At 37.2% G+C, this 20,023-nt stretch overlaps 1 protein-coding gene across 2 annotated transcripts in view; it reads left to right on the forward strand.

The window, feature by feature from the left end:
* GRID2 (glutamate ionotropic receptor delta type subunit 2) overlaps positions 1-20,023 on the forward strand; it is a 756,499-nt gene that overhangs the window by 509,665 nt on the left and 226,811 nt on the right. For both annotated transcript variants that reach the window (XM_074866754.1, XM_074866755.1), the window contains exons 5-7: positions 5,005-5,058; positions 13,048-13,221; positions 18,339-18,500. In XM_074866754.1, coding sequence (XP_074722855.1) covers positions 5,005-5,058; positions 13,048-13,221; positions 18,339-18,500 — 390 coding nt within the window. The remainder of the gene's footprint in view (positions 1-5,004; positions 5,059-13,047; positions 13,222-18,338; positions 18,501-20,023) is intronic.

The following is a 20,023-nucleotide window of genomic DNA, read 5'->3' on the forward strand; positions in this document are numbered from 1 at the left end:
TGAGGAAGCAGTACGAACAGGGTAGGCATGTATGATACTGTCTCCTAATATTCTCCCAGATAGCAGCTATGTTTAACTTTAGAGAGCTTTCTGCATTCAGTATAGCTTTGTGTGTTTAGTAACCCACAGCTGAATTCTAGTACAATTTCCCCTAGAGGAAGTGTGAAAAGGGAATTCGTCAAATCATGTGCATGGTTTTCTTTGTTTTGGAAAGGGTCAGCTCTCTTCCATTTAATATCTGTGTAGGATTTTGGTGTTCAGCCCTCATTATGAATGCACACTCTAGTTTTTCTCGGTTTTAGCTTAAGAGGTGAGCTGCATAAACAATATGTTCACCTGCCTTCTGTCTTGTATGGAAATTTCCAATCTGTCCCTTGCCTTTCAGGAATGCACAGCGCTGCTTCCTGTCACAGAGCCAGCAGAACCGGCAGATGAATCCAAAACTTGCATTGTATTCAAATGCTTTGGGTCTTGAAGCTCCTGCCTCCTACACACCCCCATCAAATTGTTTTATTGCGTCTAATATACAGGATATCAGATTTCTTTTTCATTACAGCCCTTATGCCTTTGCAAGCATTATTTTGTACATTCATTATTCCCTGGCACAGAACACAAGTTCACGCTAGCTCATTTGATATGCATGCAGATGTGCGTTTCAACCAGTAAAAGATCATCACTCAGGTAACAAATGCGTGTTTTAACTTTCTGAACATATTAGTCATAGAAGCCTTCTACACAACTGCATTATATGCTTCTATTGAAGCTGTGTTATATGCGCTTTTAGCTTACGATCAATTTTAAGCAGAACCAACCATGTTCTTTTGGTTTCTTTTAATCTTATTTGTTATCACCCCTTCCAAGTGAAAATGCAGTGGCTTTTTTAAGTTAACAAACCAGCAAACTTAGTAGATAGACAAGGGCGTTGTGTAATGTGTCATGACTGCAAAGGCTCACTGTGTCCAAATAATGACTGTTTTACTGACAGATAATTGGATGTAGGTTGTGTTGCTGCTGGCTTTAGTTTGTTTGGGGGTTTTTTGGGCTGATTTAATATAATCTTGAATTTGTAAACTCGTGCTTAGTAACTGTTGATCAAGAGAATCTTCTGACTGTGAGATTATGCATACGATTACTGTTAGTGTTTGAAGAAAACTGGGGTTGAACAAGTTGTTTCCTTCAAACATCAAAACTGAAGGTTTATGTAGTATTGTATTTATCTGTTTTCTGTAAAACTGAACATGCCTGTGCATTCTTCTACACTAGAAAACATAAGAACAATATTTGGAAAATATCGGAAGGTTATTAGTGATGATGATAATAGTATAGTGCCCTTTAATTCATACAGACATAGTTAGAGTGTGCACTGCTCAACTGTAGTGGTTTAGTCCCTGCTGGGGTCTGAGACCACGCGGCCACTGCCCCTCCCCCACAAAGGGAGTGAAATACAAAGCCCCGGGGCTGAGATAAGGAGAGGTTTAATACAACAGTGCAACAACAACACAACAAACAACAACAATAACAATAACAGTAACAGTAATAACAATGAACAGAGCAAGGTATATACCGATACAGCAGTGAGAGGACCGGCTGCGCCAACCCACACTCACCGATTCTTCCTGGGCTGGCACCAGGATGTGACGTCAGCACGATATATGAATAACCCGGCTAGAGCTTCCCCCCCACTGCTGGGGAAACTTAACCCTATCCTGGCTAAACCAGGACACCAACTTTAAAGTCAATTAAATGGATGATATAGGCCATACTGAGAGAAGAGAGGTTCAGAGGTGAGGGACTCAGATGCAGCATCCCAATCCTGCTGGAATGGCCAGCTCTTTTGTAAGTGATATCAGTGGGACTAGGATTTCATCACGTAAAACTGAATGACCCAAGGATGAAAAGATGGCCTTGAAATCCCAGTCTAATGCTGAGTCCCAGTTTAGATGTAAACCTGTATTTCATGAAATGAAATAAAATGTTGAAAAAAAAAAATCTAGCAACTTAGGGCATCATCAGTCATCTGTTTAAGCAACCACTGTCAATACTAAAACAAGCTTTGGGTGGATAGGCTAAGGAAAATGCCAAAGCACAGTTCCTGGCAGACTAAAAGGGAAAGTGAATTCTTAAATCAGGGCTATTCATAGCCCACCTAAAGTTAGAATATATTAGTTTGAGTGTCTCTGAGTACAAGTTCATCTCAATTTGATATAAGCTTTTTGAAAATGGCTTTAATAATAACTAGATTCATGAATGCATAAACTTTAATGGATAAAACATGCTCTTTCTGCTGAGGAGTTTCAACTGTTACTAAAAATTGGATATATTTCACTTTATTTACAAGTTGTGAATAAATCTATCGCAGGTAGCCTGAGCTGTTTGAAATCATAAGAGTGACTTGTGAGACCAGTAAGCCTCTTCCAGAGTCTGGCTTAAGTGGTCTGTGAGCTGTACATAATAAAAATAGTGACACTTAGAACCATAGTCTGTTGAAAAGGCCTTGACTAATTGAAATTTGAGACCCTGGGCAAAAGTAAATGCACAGAACCAAGTATTTATAAAAGAACTAAATTATCTGAAACCAAAGTTTTAACAGAAGATAAAGTGCATTAAAACCTGATCAGCCAAAGATTCAGGTGCAAAGAAGTGATCAACCCCACTTCTACTGTGTTGTTAAAAACTGAACAGAAAAATGTGAATTTTCATTTTGTGGATTCCTTCATTCTGAAACTTCAGTTGACTGCTGTTTTGAAGCAGAGAAAGAGCTTAGGAGCCCTTTGTGGAACATAATTATCATTGGCATTCCTCTAACACCACTGGGAGCTTTGACTCTGAGGGCATCCCTCTGACAGGCTGCCTTGGAGCCCCAGGAACCTCAGGAGACCCCATCTTGAGCAAAGTAGTTAGGGCAGGGCAGAGATTCCTGGTGGAACATCCTGGAGCCAGAATTTAGGAGTGACAGTGTTGCCAGGAACATGACAAAAACCCAGAAAGTATGTCAGAATATGTCAGATGTGTTGCTTTTTTTTTTTTTTTTTTTTTTAATGTTAAATTCTACTTGCTTTCAGCAAAAATGTATGTATATCAACGAGCAGAATTGTTTCTGCTTCAGTAAGGTGTTGTTTGGTCTTATGGAAAATTTAAATGGTATTGCTTATGTTGTAAATGGCATAAACTTTCCATGATTGGTAACTTTATATAAAGGAACAAATGCTCCCTTGAGAACTTTGTTACTGCTCTGTCCATTTTTAACCTTTCTCTGTTCCTGGATGTGTTTGTCTTCCAACTGGTTTGATATGAGAGATCTGATTAGAACAGTCATACTCCAGTTCAAGCACCATGTCTGACCCTGTTGTGATGCCTCCCATCACTTAGTTATTCAGTTTCTATCCTGTTCCTTGATACGTGCCGTGTGGATACCTACTGTGGAGAATGCAAGAAAATGTCAAAGCAACACGACAAAATATATTGTTGTCACCACAGAGAAAGAGTAGTGAGTCTAATTTCCACATAAAATGAAGACTCTGATTCCTCCTGTTCGTAATATGGAAATTTTCCAGAGGCACATTAGCAGCTATAGCTTTTATTTCCCCTCATTTCTTATTGGTGCTGTGAGATTTTCAAATAAGAAGTTAGTTCATATACTGCTGCTCTTGCTGCTTTCTTTTTTCCCACTCTCCAGATCAGAATTTCCAATATTGCCTATCATTCTAGTGAATAAGCAGTGACCCCAATTCTAATGGCCTTTGAATTAATAATGAAGGTTATCAGTATGGGGTCTTTTGCTGCTCTTAAGATTTGTGGCCAGTTAAGTTGTTCTCCTTTGGGCATGGCACAGCATAAATTGCAATTATCCTTGGCAACCACTATTTGTGTTGGTGATCATTAAAAGCCAATGGTCCAAGTAATAACAGCCCAGCACTAGTCATCTACTTGAACGTTAAAACACTGTAAGTTCCAAGCCTTGTTTAAATTTTTGTCTTTTTTTTTTTTTTTTTTTTTTTTCTGGGATTCAAGACACTTTTAAGTCTCCAGTAGTTTTGAATTGTGAATCAAGATGGGCATGGTGATTATACAAATAAAATGGGATTGATTTGGTTTTAAAACTATTTCAGCATCAATGCTAATTCAATTTCATTTAGAAAAAAAGTAAAGGTGTCCATCCTTTTCTATAGTTTGTTTCTGGCCTCCCTCCCTGTCAATAATTTCTTTCCTAGCTCATGAAAGCAGACCAAATTATTTTTTTCCCTCTTTGTTTCCACTGCAAAGGTGGATCAAACATGACTGACCACAAAAGTGTAGTGGATTCAAGAAGGGAAAGAATAAGGCTGAGTGAAAGATGAGTTAGGAAGTACATTTTAAGTCCAGCATAGAGGCAGCACCTGTAATAATTTTCAGCAAAAGAAAGGAGAAGATGCATAGGAGGAGGATTAGAGGCCCTCTGTGCATGGTGCCTGGGACAGGCCGTCATTTATCATGCCTGTGACAGCCCTCTTTCTCAAGAGAACACACTTTCCTCCCCACTCTTTGCATTTCTGTGAACTCCAGCATTTGTGGTGTGGGCTTTTTTGGTTTGGATTTGTTTGGTTTTGGTTTTTTTAATTCACAGACTTCCAGGGTAGGTGTACACTGGAAAGGTCTTAAGAGTCAGGAACTATAGAAATCTGACAAGAGTTACTTGATATTCATTTTCTGCCTTCCTCTTTTGTTGCTCCTTCTCAACCACACTGTTAAGGCAAAAATGATTTAATTTTCTCCTCAGTCAACTGAAACATATTCTTTTCTGTGATGCCGGCAATGAAATGTATTTTCCAAGTTTAATTAGCAAGACAAACAATAACACAAATGCTTCTGCAGAATTTTGCTAAAGGTTCTCTATCCTCAGTTGAATAACAAAGGTCTTCGAGAGCGTGTGCTTTGGTTTTTGTCATTTGCAGAGAGCATCCATTTAATTTTTTTTCTGGCTTACACAAGCAAGCTGACTGATAGCTGCTTTGTTCTCTATTTCAGGTCGTGGAGACTAATTTGGTTGCATTTGACTGTCACTGGATCATTATAAATGAGGTAACTGTCAAGTGAACATTGTTGTGAACCATGAATCCTGTTTTCAGGCTTACTGACAATATTCATGCTGATCTTGATTTTGCCAACAGGAAGCAGTAGCTACGACAAAGTTCAGGCATGCTGGGGGAGTGGATGTTGCTTAATAAAAATAGAATGACAAGTTCTTGGACTTCACTGTTTTGTCTTGCCTATTTTAAACAGAAGTCCTGGAATGAATAAATGGAAAATAAAAAAACCCTTTCATTGAGATTTCACATTTGACTTGAGCTGACTGTTTTCAGAGGACCTTTTTAAGGTCTTTTCTTATGTAGTCTTTCACAGTGGAGTGCTTGTGTTTCATTTATATTTTAATGATTTTTATTAATAATAACATAACAATAATAGAATCCCATCTTTCCCTTTCCCTTAAGAATTCAGTCACGATTGATACTCAAACCTATTGATATTAGTGGGAGGCTTTTTTGGTGGACTTTGGGATCAGGACATATATGAATGTCCATGAAAGGAAAAAATAAAGAAAGTAAAACTGAGATCCTGTTTTTAAACTGTGAAATAGGTTCTTCCATGAATGCTTGAGAGCTAAAATATGACAAGTCAATATGTGAAGTAGCTTTGCATATAAAACATTGAACAATGTGGTGGTTCTTAGATTTGACAACATTCCAATTTTTCTTTTGTTTTATGAAAAGCAGTTTAGGTCCAGAATGGCTGAATTCCCTGGGGAGGTAACTCTCCCCTAACATGTAGATCGTGTGAGTGCTGTATATTCTCAGGATGAAAGTTTGATTGGAGAAGTTGTGTGTAAATTCGAGGTCTACTCTCTGGATTTACTGTGAACTTCTGTTTTCATATTTAATTACTAGATTTTTCATTAGTACAGTGTGCTAATAGATAATTTAATCCAAAGCATTTTTTAACAAGGTTATAGTAAGATATAATGTTGTTGCAGTGAGATTGTACTTTGGCCTACTCGTTTAAACCAGTGGATTTTTAGCCAGTTTTCCCTGGAGAAAATTATGTCTCTGAAAGTGCTTTGAAGACAACCCAGGTCCAGCAGAAATTATTGATTTGGGCTCTATATTGTTCCTGACCAGTAATGTGTGTGTTTTCCAGCACTGAATGAGGCCTCACTGGTTGAAAACCCTGCTTTAAGCTACAGATGGTCATGTGAACAACATATATGTTTTCTTTTTCCTGTCAGATTAAACTAGAATTCACTTGTAGTGAGTGGAATCTTGAAGTAGACTGTTCATCTCTACTCTTCAACATTAACACTTATTATTTTAAAAAGAGCATTAACTAAATCTGAAGTAGTATATCTGTACTAATGACAAAAGTAATATCTGTATCAATAGATTAGACAATAGTTTCTTAGACAAAGCTCATATATTGGCTTGCTGTTCAGGTTGGACACTACCACTGGTTTTTCATTTTGAATGTTATTTTTAATTAGAAAGTTCAAAAGAAGGTGCTTGCTTTTAGCTGTGTCAGCTCCTCCACTCTCAAAAAACAAAATAAAACTGTGGATCCAGTCCTAGTGTACATGCTTTCTCTTTGCCTTTTATTTAGAAATGAGTGTTTCTGTGGAAAAAATTATGCTTTCTGAGTATTGTTATTTGCACATTGCAACAGATTAAATGACAGAGCAATTGAAGTGGTTATCACTCAACTGCCTTCTCCACTCCGAAACTCTTTCTCTGGGCTGTGGTCCCAACAGCTAGGAGAGCTGAATGATGTACGCAGAGAAACGTACGTCATCCCTTCTTAGCTTCATAGTCTTGTATATGAAATGGATGAAAGCCACGATTAAGTTTATTCTGACAAACTGTGCTGTAAACCATAGTCATTAAAATCTCTGTATCTCATTCAGTCATTCCTGCTGTTGGTTTTAAAGAAGGTGAACATGTCTAATGCCATCTCAGCTTAATCTGCTCCTGGACCTAAATCCATATTCCCACTTAAGTAATTTACTTTGAAGCTCTGTTTGTTTCAAAATGCTAATAATCTCAATATTTTTTGGACACAAAAATCAGATTAGCAATAAATAAGACTTGTAGATAATGATATGGAAGGAATCGTATTTTGCCCTGTTTTTCCTTATCACTATGTTCAAATTACAACAGAAATTTAACTATTTCCTGAATAATGAATGTTGCATACCATTTCTTGTTTATTGCAACATTTTACCAGTTCAGTAATGAGATCACAATGCCTCTACTTCGGCAGTGCAAGATTTGGAAATGCAGTGATTTACGGGCCCCTTACTGTGTGGTATATAAAACAGCTATCTTCATATCCAAGTCCATTTTATATGGTTGTCCAGTAGCTGTTGATGACCACAGTACTACCATATGACTGTGAAAAGATCTCAGAGCTCTACCCATTTTGTTGCTTACATGAATCTTTTGTGACATCTTAGACATCTGTGTTTGTGTGCCTGTATTGGCTAAATCAGACTCTTAACCAAGTAACTGTAACACTGCTTTTCTGGACTCCTAATTTAAAATTCTAAGATGATCTATTAGAGTGAAAATGCATTGTTTTGGAAAATCTACATATTATTCAAATAGTTCCCTTCATTGAGATACCAAAATAAGCTGGAATTGTCTTTTCTTTTCCATCATTGTGCTAAGGGGATACAACACATTTACTGAGTATAGTAATACAAAAGGAAATACCACCTTCAGTTTTGTGATCAGGCTTTTACTTAGGCTTTTTGAGGTAACATCTGTTATTTTAATTGCTCGCTTTAAATGCTATAATGCCTGGAAAGAGTTCCTTAATTTTTATTGTCCCATTAGTTGCTATTTAATGTAATACAGCAGATTTGCTTGAAGACTGTGTATCATAATGGAAATGCATGTGTGGGAGGAGGGGGGTGTTCCCATAAAACGAAAAGATTCATAATTTGCTAAAGCATAATACATATTAGTCCTTTGCAAATAATACAAATCTCTTCTGATCAGTGCAGTCAGCTGAGGAAACATTCTCCAAATAAATGTTCCTATTTCTTCAGGGCCTTAAAGCAGATGGTGCAATTCTTTATTTAAAATTTGCAGGAGTCATAGTTTTGAATGTAGTCGTGATCAAATATGCCTTAACAAAATGTGAGAATGGATTTCTCACACTCTCTCTCCCTCTGTCTGTCTGTCTCTCCTTGCTTCTTTTCCTCTGTAAAATAGTAAATATAACCCCAAAAATCCCAGGATAGTAAAATTATATTTCTTCTATGACTCTTAAATCACAAGTGTACAGTAAGCTTAGATTTTATTTAGTGGAACTGAAGAAGGGGCATTTGTATGATTTTTCATCACTTTTCTTTCTTTTGCTCTTCTTAAATGAAATAAATGTCCTTTTGTAATTTTAAATCCATGTCTGTCTCAACCATTTTCCTTTGTTAAAACATTGAGGGTCATCTTTACTATGCCCAAGGCTGCCACCAGCTCTCTATTACTATTTTTTTCTCAAGGACAGCCCAAAACACTTTCCACTGCCTACAGTTACCATACAGGAGGTGAAAATATTAATGCTACTGAACAAAGGATTGGTTGGATTTCATCTGCAGTAATGTGCACAGTTGTGACCAGCTCTATTAAAATTAGAACGGAAAGGCTGCACAGAAAAGCTGATTTGTGTGAGAAGAGATTGAAAAGGTTGGCTTGATTAGCCTATAAAAACAAATACTGAAAGAGGATACGCTCTCTGTTTATAAACATATACAGAGTGTGAATAAATGCATCATTGTCAAGGGCTAGAGGACAAGGTTGGCACAAGAACAAATGAGTTCAAATCATCCATTAATAAACTGAGGACAAAAGTTAGTGGAAGGTTTTTAATTACCAGAGACATCAGAGTCTGGAAAAACTCCTTCTTTGAGGAAAGAATGAAAAAATCCCCAAACTCTTTTAAAGAACAGTTTATGGAAATAGATCCAACGGCTTTGCCCATCATAGCACAAGAGAGGACTGTGGCACCCACAAGGTTGTATTTAAAGGCCACTTTCGGATGAACACCTGTTCTTCCTAGGAGAGGGCCAGTCCTTGGCCAACGCATTCAACTTGTTCCATTGTGTTTCAGCCCAATGCACTCCACCATGAAGAAGAGCATAGAGCATAACTATGTTTTAAGCTCAAGCAGCTAGATCAGGTACTAAAATCACAACTCAGTTCCAGGATTTCACATAATTCTACATTTTAATAGGGATAACTGATTAATAGTAATGTTAGAAGTTCACTTGAACCCTTATATTTTCTGGTGGTGGCGGTAGTTCAGGTGTGAAATACCACCCTCTTTGGTACAGGTTGGCAACCAAGCTGCCAGCTCTTTTTTTCAAACAGGTGAGAGCCAATGGACAGGTTGACTTAGCCCTGCTTTCTCCAAACTCTTGGATTTTTTTCTCTGTGAAAGCTAAAAATTGACTTCTTGTCCTATCAATTTTCTCTTTTTCATCATTCTCCCCAGAACATAAGAAACCTAAGGGAGATATAATGGAGCAAATTATTATGCAGTTCAAGATGTCATTTTACTTGCCTTGGAGCTTCATCTAGTTATGCCTTCGTCTCAGCTACTCCTCTTTGGAAAGTGCTGAGAAATTCAGCACTTCACACGTGTGCTACGTCATGGACAGTGGCAGCCCACAGGTCTCAAGGGAGTGTGTAGTGGCCACCCTTTCCTGCTCTGCCCCCTGCTCACTGCTGCTGGCTTTTGGAGGAGGAAGACACACTTTCCTCTCTGAGTGTCATGAAGGATGTGATGAAGACATAGCATGCACTGGAAAATAGGGCATGTTCAGTATAGGATAAATACATCTTGGCCCAAAGTTAAGATGTTTCCATAAGAAGAGGTATTGCTGCTTTTGTTTGGTTCTTCTAACAGGAGCGTGTGAATAAATTCTTTCCTTCCCTGTCTCTCGCGGCTGGTGCAGTCTGTCTGTGGTGAATAGTAAGCCTGTGCCGAGGTTGCTTATCTTAAAATAATGAGACAAAGTGAACGGCAGTGTATTTTAGGTATCTAGTATATAGTCTGGCTTCCCACTGGAGTCTCTGCCTGGTATGTTGAGGTGATCCTCTTCAGTTCCCTTTTCCTAATTCATCTGTAAAGAGCTATTCATTTTAACTATAATTTCTTTCCTTATTTATTTGCCTACTCAGAGGAAATGTACATCTAATTTTGTCCCTGTTCCATTCGAAATAGGACAGCCTCCCCTTTATTCCTAGTTCAGACCAACGAAAGAAAGGTTTGGAACTACATATTGAACTTCTGATTTTTCAAGGAAAAAGCCCCACATAACCTAGCCAAAATTTATACAGGTGCCAACTCAGTTCAACTTGGCCACCTTCTTCATAATTTTTTTTGACATTTGGTGCTTGTATAACAGATCATCTGCCATTCTTATATCATTATACTGTATCCTCCTTTGAAGTGCAAATGAAAATTGTTTCCTCTCATACAATAGTTGCTTTATATAGTTTTCTTAAGTCAGATCCAAAATTCAAGAATGAGGGATGATATTAGAGAGTCATTATGTAAAAGGCTCATCACTCAGTCAATGCCAAGTATTTAAAAAATGACAAAGAAATATATAGCAAATGGCTAAAGTTGAATTTGGGTTTGCATGGCATTGCTTTATTGTTAACCTAAAATCTGAATTTGTGATATAATCAGTGGAATTCACAGCATTTAAAATAATAGCTATCATCAATGTATTGATGTATATACCTCCTTGGCAACCATACAAAAATCTCTTTGGTGTTCAGATTCTGCTATTAGTTCCCAGGTGATGTATAAAAGTATGAGGTAGTAACGTAAAGGTTAAAATGAGAACAGTCTAATGAAAATCCACCAAAAAATGCCAAATACAGAAAAAATGAATACATTTTTGAGGCGGAAAAGAGAATTGTTTGAGCAGCTGAAAGTAGAAATCTCTTCTAAAGTACTATTTAGCAATATAATATGGCCATGCAGGTATCAGTTTTTACATTATTAGAATAAGTCTAACAGTCTTGCTATTACATTTTGGGCATGGTGTATAATGAAACCAGGCAAACATTTTTAAATACTCTTGAGAAAGAATATAGTTGAAAATCAAGATAAGAAGTTTCTTGAGCTCTCCTTTCCAATTATATTGAAAGCATTATAAAAAAATGACATACATTTTGCTAAAACATTTTATTTTATTTTTTATCTTGCAGCTAGTGAGATGATACAGACTAAATGAAAAGACAGCATCTTAAACTGAGAGAAACCATTATCTGTGGTACATTAAGAATTAATTGACCAGAAATGCAAGATATTACACTGGACACAGCTGATGCCATGTGTTATTTTTGTTTGCAGAAAGATCTATATTTCATAAAGAACATTAATAACAGATGAATTCAGAAACTATGACAATCTGTGAAAAAGAATAAAATACTTTTACTGTAGTCAAGAGAGTAGAAGTTAAAATTTACATCTTGCATACTTTTTTTCCAAAATTTAGAGGAAATAAACAAATAGCAGTATGTCCAAAGAAGTGGCTTCAAAATAATTGATTTAAAGAATGTTAACTGAAGCTCAAAATTACTAGGAAAATTGTCTTAAGATTTAAAGAGCTGCTTTTTCAAAAAGCTTGGCTTCCTTTTCACAAGGAAGATTCTGTAATTTGAGTTCAAGTCTATCTCCTGGTGTCTCCTAAGTTCTTGATTATAGGTATAGATCAGGAAGCTAGTGGCAAAAATTATGATGTTACAGGTATAACAGTGCAGATGTGCTGTATCCTTTAAAAAATGAAAAGCTATAAATACACAAATGACAATCAGAAATATTCAATAAACTGTGGCTGTATGCAAAGCTGCTAATAGGAGCTCTTCAAGCACCTCCCTTACTGGGGGTGTATCCACAAATTTAAACATCTAGAAAGTTTGGGGCATCAGTCTCTGTAATTAAGGCAGATTATGGACCAACAGTTCAGCATGATGAAAAACAGAGTCTAGGTAAAAAATTGAACAATTTTGTAGATTATTTCTCCTGCTTTACAGAAAAATACAGACACAGAATTGCCTTGAAAGTTACCAGCTAATCCTATTTGAGTCATCAGAAAAAGCCTACATTTAACTAAAGTTCGAGTTCTTATATGAAGGTTGGAGTCAGTTGCTGTTGCTTGTGAGCCCATGCTCTTCTCACTCCATGTTCCCCAAGGGCCTCATCATTCAGTGGTGTAAAACACCGTGTTCCCAAACTGCAAGAATTTATACCATGTAAAGAACTGTTTTGCTGATTTCCCTAACCTTCCTTAAAGTTAATATTTAACTTAATATTTCACATATTGATGTATTTACTAGTTATTTTTCCTGTAAAGTGTGTGTCTGTAGAGTTGAGTGTTCAGCTGTAAGCTTTAATAGGTACCCTATGGAGTAAAATGTTGGTTTTAAATTAGGTCTTGCTATAAATAAGCACATACACACCTAGAATGCTCTAATGCATATTCCTTGCCCTTTTGGTAAATGATGTCTGCTAACTTGCACGTTGTTTATAGGTTCTTGATATTCTGTTTCCAGGAAATGAACACTTAAGGCCTGAATAATTGTCTGTACCTTCACAGCTCCTAAGTAATGCTACACTTAGAAATACATCATGGTATGACTTCCTACTGATTTTCACATTATCTGCCAACGATACTATGAAACACTTTTAAGTAAAAGATCAAAGGTAAAAGGAGAGGGAGAGAAAAGCCAAAATGAAACTACTAAGCCCAGTTCCATCTACAAAGATTCGGTGAGGTTTGGGCACAGTACATTTTAAACTTCTGCAATTATTGTAAGGGTGGTATTTCTATTGTTTTAATGAGCATGCATATGTTCTTTTTGAGGCTGTGGCAGAGCTCGACAATAGCCATGTAGCAATCACACACCTCTTGGCCCTCTCAGTTTATTTTTAGTTAATAATCTGGTGGTAACATTTCTGTATTTTAACTTTTAAGCATATTCTCTCCCTTGCCTTATCTTCCAGGAAATAAATGATGTGGATGTGCAGGAGCTGGTGAGAAGGTCAATTGGAAGATTAACAATTATTCGACAGACGTTTCCAGTCCCCCAAAACATAAGTCAGCGCTGTTTCCGTGGCAACCACAGAATATCTTCATCACTGTGTGATCCAAAGGACCCTTTCTCCCAAAGCATGGAGGTAGTTCATATACCAGTCTATTTCCACCTGGGAACTGTCTTTTTAGATAAGTTCAAGGTTTTTCCCCAGGGACTTAGTGTAATTTAATGTTTATTTTTCATGTTCTCTCTGACATGTAGTTTAATGGCTCATAGCGTGACAAGAAAATACTTGGGCAAGGGGTGAGTGTGACTGATGGACAAGAACAACTCACCCACTCCACAGCAATTGAGAAAAAAGTCCAAAAAAGCCACCTGATCTCCAGGCAGTGGGGTAGTTGTTGCCCTGCTAAATTTGATTTTTTTGTCAAGTCATCGAGAAGAATTTCCTCCCCATAGCCAATGTCTCCTCAGTTGCCATGCTTCTCTAAGCCTCAGATGTGCTGTCAGTAGCAAAGCCTTCCTGGGGAGCACCTGTGTCATCTGTTTGAAGTGTCTTGGTGTACACACCTAAATCTATGCCTATGTTCCAAAGAGGCCTTATTTTCGGGGCTGTTAATTACAAATCATGATTCACTATAAGACCCTTCCTACCATATGAAGTCAGTGACAGGATCATGGTCACTGTCCTCCTGACTTCACATAATTTTTCCAAGAGCAAGTCCTCTATCTCTCTCGTATATCCGATTAGGCTTCATCACGACAAAGCTATGGTAAATCAGGAGTGTGAAATTGGCTTAAGATGTCAATTTTACTTTTGGGGTTTTTTGCATGGTCATTTACAAATTTGTGGAAATGTGACTGCATTGGCAACAGTGCAGGAGGAGCATATCTGACTTAGCAGCAAAGAGCAGTCATCTTGTGATGCTGAAAGAAAGGAGGGAAAACAATGGGAGAGAAATAGTGAGATGTTGAAGAGCGTCCTTGCTTAAAATGGAAATATATAAGGGGAAAAGGAGGAGTGTGTCTGGTCTTGTCCTGTTTCGGGTTAGCTGTAAGAGCCTTTGCCTCACTGATTGTTCACAAAGCAGCCAGTAAGCAACTATTGATGACGTGAAAAACTATGACCATAGCACACTGCACAGTGATCCTGTCAGAGCTCTTAAGATAATCAGAGCTGTGTAAGGTCAAGTTTCATAGGATATCTCTAGAGGCTGTTTAGGAACTGTGAAAATTCTCTAGGTTGCACTGTTCTGACAGCATGGTCCTAGGGGGAGCTTTGGTAGTCTATGGATAATGCATAAAACTGAGGGTGTGATTACGTGCAGCCGATAGAGATTGCAGAGAACAGTTTTCTTGAACAAAATTATTAACTACACCAAGGCAGAAAACAATAATCATGTATTGATGGGAGGCTTCATGTTTTGATATATTTTTCTTTTCAACTTCACTTTCACTTCATTTTCACTTCAACAGTGAACTGACTCTAGGAAAGAAAAGTTCTAGAAATCAAAGTTTATTCTCTACAAATTGGCAAATTCCATTTAATGTGTTAGATTGGACCTTATACCTTAACCTGTGCTTCTTGATTGACCTATAGCTTGGAGAGCTGTAATATTCCTATTGAAAACTTTCATAAGGTTTTAGTTCAAAGGAATGATGGAAGCTTGACTAGTTTAACTGTTCTGCATAGTTGAGCTGCTTTTTTCATGCTTTCCCTGCGATGGATGCACTTCATTAGTAGCTGAGTGAGACAACACTAAAATCTGAAAGGAAGAAAAACTCTGACACAGTTTCCCCTGGTGTCTTCATACGATGCACAGACCTTCGAGTAGCTGCGGGGTTTGTTCACTGTTTCTTTGTTCTCCCCAACAATATTATAAATTAACTTCTATTCCAGTGGGGAATCGGAACAGTTTATAAATTGAAATTTCTAATGCTTTTTTTTATGCCATCGAAGTGTGACTAATCAGAAACATTCTCTGGAAATTATAAGGGTGGATTTCTTGATTTATTTTTTCTGAATTACTCCCCCTAAAGTCTGTGTGAATAATTAATTTTTTTCAACATCTTTATTAAAACACCAAAAAATATTTTGGTGAAGGTCTCTCATTGTGTCTCTAGGAATGTCCTAGTCAAAGCAACAATTTCTATAAATCCGTATCATTTTGGAGTCAAGAAGTTAAAACTGGATTCACAGTAGTATTTAGTACCATAATCCTTTTGTCCAAAATCTATGTGCAATAGTCTAGGTATATGTAAAATAAATACTGCTAATCCAGATTAATCACTCATACTTAATCTGATTGCTAAATACCTTTATTCTACATTCTTAAACAAAAAATCACATCTGAATTGTGAATTGCATCAACAGGAGGTTATGCAGTTAGATACTGTTTGGTAATGCAAGTGTCCAGCCATTAATCTAAGAGACTTGGAATAAATAAAGGATCAGTAATGGGTGCCAGGCAATGCGTTAAATGTCCCAGTAAATTTACATGGGAAATGAATAAAAGTGTGAAGAGACTTCAAATTACAGCCCCACTCTGTGCTTTGGGACAGTTACTAATGAAGCGTACTTCTGGTAGTGACAGGGAAGGGTGATTTTGAGAAGCAGAAATTAATCGCTGTGTCTATATCTTTGCATTATCAGTGATAGATTGCTGTAAATGTTAAACTGAACTATTAGTGAAGGAATAGCAATGCTTAATAATTGCTGAGCTCTGTACTTGTGAGTCCTGTTAATACTTGATGAAGGCCCAGCTATATTACTCTTAGATTAGTGAGTGCATCCTTCCTCATGACCTGTGACAATAGTCTTCTATTCCCATGATATTAGGTTACAGAAGCTACCTTGAAAGCAATGTCATTTTGTTGGGAAATGATGTCTTGGCATCTGTAGCTCTTCATGTAGCAGTTTAGTCTCATTAGTGACCTTATTGTCTCTGCTCTCTAGAGGGTTTTTTTTTCCTTTGGCGAAGGCTTATGTAAAATAAACTTGCCTGACAGCATAGTAATAATTCCTTCTCTCCGCCTCAAACTAATGTCCCTGTGGTGCTGACTTCTTTGGGGAAATATGGTTTTAGCTGAAATGCTTTGAATTCTTTGTAGGTTTACAATACACAGACAAATAATCCAATTTATTTTAAAAATGCTTGATTAATCTGAACCCAGATCCTCAATCCGTGCTTTTAATCCTGTCATGCACAGTGATGCCTGGCCTGTGCATCCGTGGAAAGTAAATTAGTTCCTGGGTGAATACTGAAACGGAAATATTCACAGCCACTGGAGTCATGGGAAAAGCTTTGGTGAGAATAAAGAAGTGCCTTCCAGAAAGAGGGAGTGTGAAGGATTATTGCCATTTAAAGAAAAAGGGAAATAAGGATTAGAAGTTCTGTGTGTTTGTGGAACTAACAATGTAGAGTTGCAAAGGCAATAGAGGATCCCAGGAGTTTATCAGGAGGGAAAGCAGCAGACCATTAGATCTCCTTCAATAAAATGTGGAAGGCAAAATGCCCCAGGGAATTCTGGCAAGGTAAGGAGAAAGACAACCTCTTTCCTGGATGCTAGGCAGGGAAGAAGTCTGTCACAAAACCTTTCTGTGAGAACTGTACAGAGCAGATTGCAGATGACACAGGGAAAGCCAGCATAAAGATGGAATTTACATAGAAAATAAAAACATAAAAAATAGGTTATATGGAAAGGAGTAATTAGACAGAAAGAGGGGCTATTCTTTTTTCTTTCTTCTTCTTTTTTTTTTTTTTTTTTTTTTTTTTTATAAGATGATATGTGGATTTGCCAATCAGTGTCTCAGATGTTGAGCATTATTGTGGTTCCTTGGCATATACCTCCTCCCAATAGCTGCAGGACTTTCCCAGTCTTTGGATATTTTTAAGAGGCAGAATAAGGGCATTCTTCACAAAGTTGGCATGCTTTCCTGTTGTAAGCTTACTTCTTTTTTTAAGGTTTTGAGCAGACCATCTGTATGGAGAAACCTTTACACAGAGCAGTCAACATATTCCACAAATCTAGGAAATGTCTTTTGGCTTGTCTGTGACTGTTGGAGAAAAAAAACCAGCTACCTTGCCTCAGTTAGCAAATTGCTGCTGGCTAATTTGTTTTCAGGCACTGGGAATGCTCTACAGCCCTCTTCATAGTGCAGCTGAGGAAACTTGAGTTTCACTTAGTAACTTCAGGTCCCATGGCTTCAAATGACAAATAGGTTATCTAAAAATAATATTCCCAAAGGTCCTTCTCATTTCTGAACATCATTTCTCTTCCCGAGAATCTCTGTTCAGGAGAGCTGAGGTTCCTCTTTATGATACTGTTAGTAACTTAAATGTTCCTGCCATTTGAGGACAGAAATGACTGAAATAAAGCTACATTGTAAATCACTCGTTTCATAAGTGTTCAGGAATTTCGAGCTTCTGTTCTTTTACATTGAATTGTATCTTTCACATCTGACTTTGTACTGTGTGCATTTGAAATATCTAGAAATCATACATGGGTAAGTGGAACTGGCACCCAAGTAATTTCTTTTCTTGAGTTCAACTGTTCTCTCTTTGATGCCAAACTGGAACTTCCTCACACCGTATGCATGTAACTGTGCTCACCGTGAAACATATACACATTTACTCAGTAAGAGTTTCATCCTGCAAGGAATTAACAGCCATTGCCAAGTACTCTGACAGGAAACACTATACATTGCAGAATAGACATGCAACTGCACATTGATAAAGAGTTCATCAGGTGATATTTAATTCCAGAAATTGCCTCAGTCAGAATTGACTGCAAAAATCATGAACAAAAAACACAGTGAAATGATTTACTTTAAATTTTCAGAGTTTCTGTTTTTCAAAAGAACAAAACAATCTTGAAGAGAATTTGATGGTGTCCAAATATCTGGAGACTGAAAAATTGAAAGTTGCAGGCAACTGGTTAAAAATAAAAGAAAGTCTGTTTACGTTGACAAGTTGAGCTTTAAATCCTGCAAGTGGAGCTGTGCCAGTGATTGTGTTGCCTGTACTTCACGTGTGTAGTTTGATGCTACAAATAACTTGTAGTGTGACAGTCCCTAGCTGCAGTTTTTACCAGAGCCAAAGATATGAATTTTTGACTGTTACAGGTTTCTTCTTAATAACAAATAAATTGTTAAATTACCAGAGGATTATGGGTGAGGCAAAATAAATGATAAATTCTGGCTGCTGGCATGAGACCACAACTAATGATGCTAATACTCCCCTTTTAATGTCTTTGCAGATTTCAAACCTGTATATATATGACACTGTCCTCCTATTGGCAAATGCCTTTCATAAGAAGCTGGAGGACAGGAAGTGGCACAGCATGGCCAGCCTCACCTGCATCAGGAAAAACTCTAAACCCTGGCAAGGAGGACGATCTATGTTGGAAACCATCAAGAAGGTACCTTTTCCCTGTATTTCCTCATCTTTGGTTTCTGTAATGTTTACATTAGGCGGTATTTCCTTCAGAGGTGTGTACTATTCTTGCCAGTACCAGAAGTGTCTTTTCAAAGCAATAGTTTTGATATATGTACAGTTTTTGAATGAAAATAGTCTTTAACTGGTTTGGGGTTTTTTCCATGTCATAATGAGCATATTTGTAATTAAGTCAATGAGTTTGTTTACCAAATTGTTTACCAAAGTAGAATTGTCAAGTATGAATTACATCCTATTGAAAAAGTGTCACAGGTTAGGAGGTAAAGCAGATGAATTTACTATTTGATTTGTAAAAGAAAAAAAAAAATGTTGCAGAATTACACTTGGGTAGTGTTCTGTGGAATTTGCTGTCGCGGTGCTATTGACATTAATATAGTGAAATAATAGAAATGAGAGGGAGGAAAACTCATCTAGTCTATATCCTGCCATTGCAGAACTGTTCCCTATAATAGTCTCTACAGTGCTTTATCCAATGTTAAGCTCTCGCTGCTTCCCTGTGATTATTATTTCATACCTTAACCATTCTCATGCCCAAGATGCTTTTCCTATTCTTCAGTCTTTAAAGATATTTTTTCTTAGTTATTCCATTTCTTCATGATGTTTGCAGCTTCCACACACTTAGAGACAATTATCACAACCTTCTGGGTCAGTATTTAGTCAAAATATGCATAGGTTGGTAGTTTACCCTTCCCTGTAAGTTATTCAGTTCAGTCTCCTTATGTTATTGATGTCTTTCATAAAACTGTCTTCTCATTTGTCTGCACGTACTTCCTGGTAATGTATACTTACATTTAAAGTGCTGGCAGTGTCTACATTGTAAATACAAAAAAACCCAGGCCAGTTAAAAAAAAAAAATAGTACTTTATTTATGACTTTCATTAAAAGGACATAAAAAATAATTTAAAATATAATGTTGTTTCAAGAAATTGCTGTTCTGCATTAGGTATTTACCTACACCAGAAACAATGATGATGCAGGCAAAATGTAAGGCTCCTTTGAACACTGCTTATTTTTTCCCCAGTCCCAGGTCAATCTGCATTAGCTCCAAAATATAACAGCTCAAGGCTTTTTTTGGTGGCTGTCCCCAGTTGCCACTCTAATAGTTTGAAGTCATGAAATGGCAAGGATAATCCAGGACACATTTCTTATTTCAGGAGCAGGATATGGCTTTAAGGGACTCTAAACTGTATTGCTGTTAACCTATCAGAGCAATTTCAAAATCACATTTGGCAGGCCTATGTATTTTAAGCTATGTTTCAGGCAAGGCTGGTTCTGGAACTTTTCTTCTCAACTTGCATTTTGTAAATACTATTGCACACTTTTTCATTAATACACTAACAGCTATTTCTATTTACTCAAATCCAAATAGGATGCCTGAGACAGAAAAGTCGAAATACCCATTTCCACTTTAGAATTAGAATTTACTATCTGAGCTGGAGTTTCAGGCAAAGTCTGGTAGCCCTACTAACATCTCTAAATTTAGTACTT

The sequence above is a fragment of the Strix uralensis genome, chromosome 4 (genome assembly GCF_047716275.1).
Source record: "Strix uralensis isolate ZFMK-TIS-50842 chromosome 4, bStrUra1, whole genome shotgun sequence".
NCBI classification, from domain to species: domain Eukaryota; kingdom Metazoa; phylum Chordata; class Aves; order Strigiformes; family Strigidae; genus Strix; species Strix uralensis.